This window comes from Motacilla alba, chromosome 1 (assembly GCF_015832195.1).
Source record: "Motacilla alba alba isolate MOTALB_02 chromosome 1, Motacilla_alba_V1.0_pri, whole genome shotgun sequence".
Lineage (NCBI taxonomy): Eukaryota > Metazoa > Chordata > Aves > Passeriformes > Motacillidae > Motacilla > Motacilla alba.
The window spans coordinates 37,294,383-37,302,482 of NC_052016.1; the positions used below are offsets into that span (position 1 = coordinate 37,294,383).

At 41.5% G+C, this 8,100-nt stretch overlaps 1 gene segment (V, D, J or C); it reads left to right on the forward strand.

Moving 5' to 3' along the window:
- Positions 1-785: 785 nt before the first annotated feature.
- LOC119708200 lies at positions 786-7,803 on the forward strand. The segment is given in 4 exon segments: positions 786-1,085; positions 5,500-5,835; positions 6,214-6,231; positions 7,361-7,803. Coding segments are annotated over 4 exon segments (624 nt in total).
- The last annotated feature ends 297 nt before the right edge of the window (positions 7,804-8,100 follow it).

The window sequence follows — 8,100 nt, forward strand, 5'->3', positions numbered from 1 at the left end:
TGTCAACAGTATTTGCAGAACAAGAACAAACACACCCCACAGCAGCCTCTTTCAAGGAAATTAACTTGCACCACAGTCTATCAGTACTACAGTCCAAAGCAGCACAGGTAATCATGACAGTCATTCCAGCTTGACAAAAACAGGGGGTGGAGTCATGGGTGGGATTGTTTTTGTACCAGGTTATAGCATTGTGGCACAACAGCGGGGGTGGGACCACGTTGATACATTCCCCAGGAAGCCTTTACAAAAACCCATGGGTGCATGAGCCTTGTGGCAGAGCATGTGAAGGCTGCTGCATAGAATCCTGCAGCAGAGCAGGCGTGTTCTGCCTTGGTTTCTCTTAACAGACCTTGTATGCTGGGACTTACTTTCATCATCTGAGAACTGAGCCTGCCCTCTCTGGCAAGCAACCTAGGACATTCTGAGATATCGCAATTCATGATTGCAGATGTACCTAAAGCCTATCAACCATGCAAAGCTGGAATTACCATTTTTTTCTTCTGGATGCACCAATGTTTGCAATAGATGCCAAAATGGTTCTTTCTTAATGTGGTACAAGTGTTAGAGAAGGAATTGTGACTTGTAGAAGGTATCTCTCAGAGGCACTACATAAAATGTGTTGGGCTTTTCTCTCTTAAATAATCCTCCAATATCTGCTGACTGCCTCATGCCTGTGAGAACAAAGGCTGCCTGTAATCCCTATCCCTGCTATCACACTGCAGTCTTCCTAATGGCTATGAAGGGTTTGTCTAGGACCAGTCAAGAGATTCTTCTGGGCTCTCCTTGTGTGGATTATTTTAACCTATCAGAAAACTGAACAGGATCCTGAAAGACTATTCAAGACAGCTGGCCTGCCATGGAAGGGGAAACAAAGGGATTTGTTTTAGTTCCCTGACAAAGGGAAAGCACCTCAAATAAAGAATGGATGATGTTTGTGATTCCAAAAACAGTAACGGTTTCTAAAGTTTGTGCTTATAGTAAGGCAGCTGCAGTGCATCCCGTCTCTTAGCTTATCATACATCCCTTTGTCACTGTGAACAGTGCTGATATGCGTTTTGGCAGTGGCACAAAACTTACAGTAATAGGTAAGAAATTTTTGTTTCTTCTTTTAATTCACTTCAAATGCCATGTCTTCTCTTTAGAGAACATCATCATTAACCTCCCTAACATTATTAAACTGGTGTGTGTTAGTAACCCTATCTACTTCAGAGAACAAAGTTGGATCCTCTAGGCAGGGACACACCTTTCATTTTGGAGAATGGAATGAGTGTGTTTTCAGTAAAGAAAAAGCTGTCCCTAGAAAGAATGAGGATAAGGAATGGGACAAGTAATGTGTGCATGGCATAAAAAAAGTTGTCCTAATGAATCAACACGTGCAAAAGTTTCCCCCAAAGGTATAGCTACTGTTTGTAATGCTGGTTCTGCTGAGGCTAGAGATGATTAAGGACAAGTCAGTGAAAAGCTGTCTATCTGTCTGGAAAGAACTGACTCACAGTTACACTTTGAAGGGGTCTAGGAAACAAAATCGAGACGATACAAGCTTAAATTATCTTGGATCTTCCCAGGATGAATGTGTTGTCTCAGATAACCAGGAAAAGCAAGTGTGCTAGCATTTTTGGTTGATAAAAAAGAAGGCACTAAGAAATACCCAACTATCTAATAAGCAATGCAAAAATCTCTCTGCAGCTTTTAAAGTCCTTGTTGTTATCAAAAGTAGCTCTCCACAGCACAGCCAGTTTCTTTCCACTGTGGAGGCTCACCTGGATGGTGATGCAAAGATCACAGAGGACAATGGTCTTACTGTTTCAGAATAGGTGCTAAACAGCAACTGAAAACCACAGAAAAAATAATATATGGTTCATTTCAAAGAGAAAGAGATCTCAGGGAATGTCGACATATGGGAAATATTTTCTAATATTCTAATATGACACCTAGATGCATAGATAAGTATCATCCAAAGAACTGGTGGAAGCTCCAACAATTGATTGAGCCTGAAGCAAAAAGGCTCTGTATAGGGAATTTCTGATATTGATCTCAGCTGTTTAGACACCGATTTGGTGCTGTTCCCTTAAGGCCTGTTTTCTAGGAGACCTGAGATAAATGTACTCTATGTTTCTTCCTTTGCTGGTACCACATGAGGGGAGGGTTAGTGCACAGGCTTGGCTCAGAGGTCTGGGAGTAGAGGAGAGGTTTTTCTGCAGCTGCAAAATGGTGTGAATAATAATAGACTGTTCTTTGGCAGTGGGACAAAACTTACGGTCATAGGTAAGTAAGAAGACAGATTTCTTTGATCTATGTGATACTGGTTAGGGGACAAGAATATTCTTAATTAAAAGCTTACTAATGATAATTTTTGATGCAGCCATGAGAACAGGATTAATACTTTATTGGTTGCTTATTGAAATGAGATGTGCCATTATGGAAGGGCAGGATTTACAGGCACAAATGCTGAGGTCCTTGTGTCTGCAGCCTTTGTCTTTCATTTCTGGGAACTTCATGAAGGGAGAAGGGAATAAATAATTTTACTTTCACCCATCTTTCAAGGAAATATTATAGAGGTTGGGAATGAAAAATGCTTCTCTGGTCTGCAGGTTTTTTGCAGTTTGTCTGTGTAATGATCCCAAAGCGGCATTTTGGAAGCAGAGTTGGCATTCTCTTGTGGGCTGAACCATGGAGGGAAAGAGTAATCTTGCTGGCACTTTACTTGCCTCTCCACAGATGGTATGCAGGCTGTCTAAAGTTGCTTTGGGATGCTGGCTTCTGCAAACAATCCTTCTCACAACCTCTACTGCTCAGCAAGGACTGTATTATTTTTCTCTTAGCCTACTTTTTTCTCTATTCTTTTTCTTTTTCCCCATTTTCTTTCTCTGTTTTCTCCTATCCCAGCAAAGGATTTAACATCACCAATATCAGGGCATGACGGAATCACAGGGCAAAGTATCTTTTTCCATCTGCTACTTCCCCATCTGATAGGAAACTGTAGAAAGCCTCACTGGTGCCTGCTCCTTTAAACTGTACCATTTTAAGGAGCTATGTGGCTGGCAAGAAGAGCATAATGACACTAGGGGTTACAGCCTGACTTTGTACAGCTGTGCAAACCAGCAGCTGAACTTTGGAGTCGGCACCGTGCTCAGAGTCATAGGTAAGGAGCTGTTGTTTAACCAAGTGCTCAGTGTGGAGGACACTTGAAAATTGCCCCTGCGTTCATGATAAGTAGCATAGACACAGACGGTTTTAAAATGACAGTAGGAGTGAAAGATAACAAGAAATTATGAAACTGACTTGCAATGATGGGAATGGAGGAACTGTGATACTTCTTCTCTCGGGTGGGTGAAGTCTGTGTGAGAGGGAATGAATTTTATGCATGGAAGTGATCGGGCTTTGTGTCAGTACCTACCATGAGCAGAAAGGAAGACCTGAACATAATGGGCTGCTGATCAGACTTTTTTCCTAGTTCTTGCTTTTACCAATCCCTTTATTCCATTTCAGGCATGCTAACTTTCTGATTTTCTTTGTCTTTCCTGTAGTTACAGTAGTTTTATCATTCTTTCATTCTGCCTCTCTTTTTCACCTACCTTCCACTTTTTTGTTGTTTCATTTTTTCTTTAGTCTGTAAAATGGCTCCTTTTTCTTTGGCTTTCCTATCTGTTTCCATCCCATCACTCATTTGCCATTAAGGTTATGAGCCAAAGAATTTGTCAGAGATACTTCTAGGATAGGAAAAATATCATAACGCCAAGTGCTGGAAGGGAGAAGTAGAAGCCATTAACCTCTCTTCATACCCTCTGAACGGAAAGCAGAGCAGTGCTAAACCCTCTAGGGAGTTGCTTCTATTTAATATCCAGGTCATCCAAAGTCTGTACAAGCTCATACAGAAGCAGCCCAGGGATCTTTGCAGAGCAAGCACTGGTGGTCACAATTAAGGCGTCATTTGAATGCAAACACGAGGGCTTAGGGGACAGGATCTCTGCAAGATATTAATTTCTGCTCATTCTGCTACCTCTCTTTGTCTGCAAAGGAGAGAGTGATCAGGAAGAACATCCACAATTCATAGTGCCTTCATATGAGAAAACCAACCCAGAGCAATAATTTTCTCTTTGGCTCCATAGTTTTCCCTCCATTCCTTTTTCCCGCAGTACTCTACAGACCTCATGGGTTTCTCATGCTAGATGAGTCAAAAAGACATTTTGATATAGCACATGGAAACTCCCCATGTCTTTTAGGGACACAGCTTGGCTTCTGAAAAACTTCTCATGGCCGCCTTGTACATCCTTTTGACTAAAGTCTGTTCTCATTAACCTTACAAGTAGGTATTTGTAGTTATAATATTTTATGAAAATCCTTTTGCTAGGATTTTCTTCTTTTGAGAAGCTGAGGGGCTTTACGAATAAAATGTAAATAATGATTGTTTGTTCTTGTGGAATGTAACAGGAGCTTCCCTGATTGGTCAATGTTAAGTGTTTCTACTCAATAAGCAATCAAGGTTGCAACTATTCAGACTCTCTGAACAATCACGAAACTTTGTTATTCATTCCATTCAATTCTCGTCTAGCCATCTGATGCATCTTTCTCTCTGTTCTTTTAGTATAGTTTTAATACAGTATTTTTAATATAATATATATGATAATATAATAAATCAGCCTTCTGAAACATGGAGTCAAGATTTATATCTCTTCCCTTGTCCTGGCTGCCCTGAAAACCATACAGGTATTAAATACTTTAGGACAGGGAACAACATTTGATTTGCAAGTGTATAGAATCTTGCATCATTCTGGGAAGGCGTGTAGCCTAAGATCAGAGCTTCTCATACCTACATTGACCTAAAAATTAAATGACATGAAGTCATGTTTAATGGTCTTAAAAATGGATTGGTTAAGACCCAAGGCAAAACCCGTCCCTGGCAAATTCATGTTACCTGCCTCAATGGTTTTTCACTTCAGACAGTGAGAAGGATCAACTCCTTCCTTGCTTCCTTCCTTCCAGGTCATCTCTTTGGATGGGGGGCCAAGTAGGGTATCCCACGACAGTATAATTCTGAACGCTGCAATGACCACCATGTCTGAACTCCCTCCCCAGGAATGTAACTCAGTTTGCAGAAAGTGTTTATGCCTTATAAGAGATTCCGTTATCTATTAATGCAATATTACAAATACAGGCCTTACTTAGAGCAAAACTGGGGACTTTTCTGCCCATCTGTTTGCTCAGTTTCTTTGCAGCTTTGCATTCTTCTGACAGTGGCAATGCAAGAAATTCATGTGCAATAGAAGAAATCCATGTGCATTTCTGTGGCCAGACCCTTTAGGTTTCTGTGTGATGAGTGAAAAGAAATCCTTCCACTTTCCTGGTGTGTGATATCCAACAGACATTAATTGTCCGATAGACGGCAGTTAAAAGGCCAGGTATTCCAAGAGTAACACGGCACAAACTCAGGACCGTTTCCAGGGGGTTCTGATTGAACAGAGGGATGGAGGCTCTGGACCATGTTGCTTTGTGTTTCAGGGAAGAATGATGAAATCATACCTCCAGCGGTGGCCATCTTTTCCCCGTCAAAGCAGGAGATCCAGGAGAAGAGCAAGGCCACGCTGGTGTGCCTGGCCTCTGGTTTCTACCCTGACCACCTGACTCTGGTCTGGAGGGTGAATGGTGTGAAAAGGACCGAAGGGGTGGGGACAGACGAGTCCTCCACACAGAATGGGAGCACCTACTCCCGGACCAGCCGACTGAGGATGCCAGCCTGGGAATGGTTCAACCCTCTGAATCGCTTTGAGTGTGTTGCCATTTTTTTTCAGAATGGAACAACAGCATCAATAAACAAATTTATCCGTGGTGATGCTGGTGAGTAAAAAAACATCTCCTACCATGCTGTATAAGAAATCACAGGTCAAAAGAGCAAGTGTTATGATATGAACCACATCTATATATAATTTCCATACAAGGTGTTCTTCTGGCACAAAGACATACCTCAATATCTAGGTATTAGCAGATGTCTCTTCCCATTCCCAGGCCTCTGTCCCTGTGTTACCATTCTACATGTAGAGTTTCTTCAGACTTTCCACTCAGAAATCTCTGTAGTAGAGTAAATGGCACAGTATCATGAAACACCTAGTTGTAGCAGGAAGAATGAGGCAGTGTTTGATAAAGTGAAACTTCTAAAATCTGTATTCTGTTTGCTCTGAGGAGAAACATGACTTTCAGTTCATTTTTGTCTTTCAGGTTGTGCACTCACAGAAGGTACGTGTGGCTTCTCACGTAAAGGGAGTTTGGCCTCTTCTCTCAGGCGATTATCAGTGTGTATTGTAATGCCAGTTTTACTGACATTAAGTACAACGTGTGGGAGATATCTGCTGTATGAATAGCTTCTTCTTTCTCCTGTAAGTGATTTGAATGTGGATTTAAAAAAAAAAAACAAGAATACAAGAAAAAGGAAAAGGGGCAAATTTTGTGGGAGGGCTGTTAGTGCATATTGTATGTAGCTCAGCTTTGGGGTTTAGCTCTGCCATATTATTCTCTTTTGAAAATTGAAGAAGTCTTGGTACCTTCCTGTAGACTGTAATTTACTCCTGATCGTCTCCTCCGGTCCTAGAAACTGACTTCCATTGGCAATATCCTTGCTCAGCCAGGAAAGGAATGATCCATACTTATCCAAGTGATTCTGACACTAAGATTCAGGATATGATATTCTGAATATTTCTCGGTATCAAACTCAGAACAATTCCCATGAGGAGTCACATTCTGCTCCACACTGCTGTCATGTATGGAGGATATCCATATTACAAATTACATTTCTTTCCTCTTTGTATACATATTTGCACACTCCTGTTTTTCAAGAACTTCTTTAATGCTTCAGGAATCTTAAGGCGGAACCAAGACAGTTCTTGTATCTCAATTCCATGGCAACCCCTTAAGAGTGAAAAATCTTCAAGAATAAAACTCCTAGAAGCCATGTTATTCTGGGCTTTGTAACACTTTCCTGATACATCAGCAGCATTCATAAGGCCACTGACAGTAAGGAGACAAAATAAAACACTTCTATCTTTTGATTCAGCCTATTTTGCATTCTTCATAGGGAACTCCGATGAACAGCCCAGTTCATCAGTTGGTGGGGAACTCAGTACTTTCCCAGCATAAAGCCCATCTCTGTCTTTCCTAGACTTGCTTTCTCTTTTGGTACTTTGAGTCACTGTGGTCTGTCCCTTCCCTGGTTCTCTGGTGTCAACAGAGCCACTCATTTGGCTCTAGCTCCTTCATGTTGCTTAGCTAAAGGTTTCAAGGGTTCTCATTTGATGCAAGCTCCATTAGAAGCAGCATCTGGAAATGATGAGGATGAAAATTGAATACACAAATGGTGTTTGTCTTGCAGAGTCGTACTTGCGGTATGGAAATTCCCTGAAGCTCACTTACCTCATCCTCTGTGGCAAAGCCTTGGTCTATGCAGTTTTGGTGAGTGGGCTGGTGTGGACGGCCAAGGTAAGTCAGAGTGGCCCTGGAAGGCTGGGCTTACTCACTAAGGATCAGTGGATGCAGGCTGAACCTCTTCTCAGAGGTGTGGCTGTTGTGCAGGTGCTCTGCCAGGCTTTGTGCAGCTCAGCTTGAAGAAGCACAAGTGATGGGTTTTCTCTTACTGTTTTTGCAGAACTCAAATAAAATCAGTGCTATCTAGCAGAGAAATTCCTTCTCACAATCCTCTTTAAACACATGAACAAGATGAGAATTAAGGACAAGATGCCCAGAAATTAAATGAGGGAAATATCAGATATATCACACATTTGTGTAACCATTGTAAAGGGGCTTACACCTGCAGCAAAAATAATAAGCAGGTTTTTGAGGTGATGCAGGGGATAAATCTGATCAAACACAAATATTTATAATGAAATGTGGGATCAATCCAAACAAATGCGATAAATTCAACTAACTGACAGGTAATGCTTTTTGTTAGCAAGTTTTTCCTACAGAGGAAACCTCCATGCAGTGAGAGCAGCAGAAGTGTCAGCACATGGCACTATAAAAACAGAACAAGGGGATTTATTTGAAAAGTGACCTGGTAGAGTTGAGGGCGAGGATGCAGACAATCTGTTATACTTTTTTTGGTCCTTTTGCAAG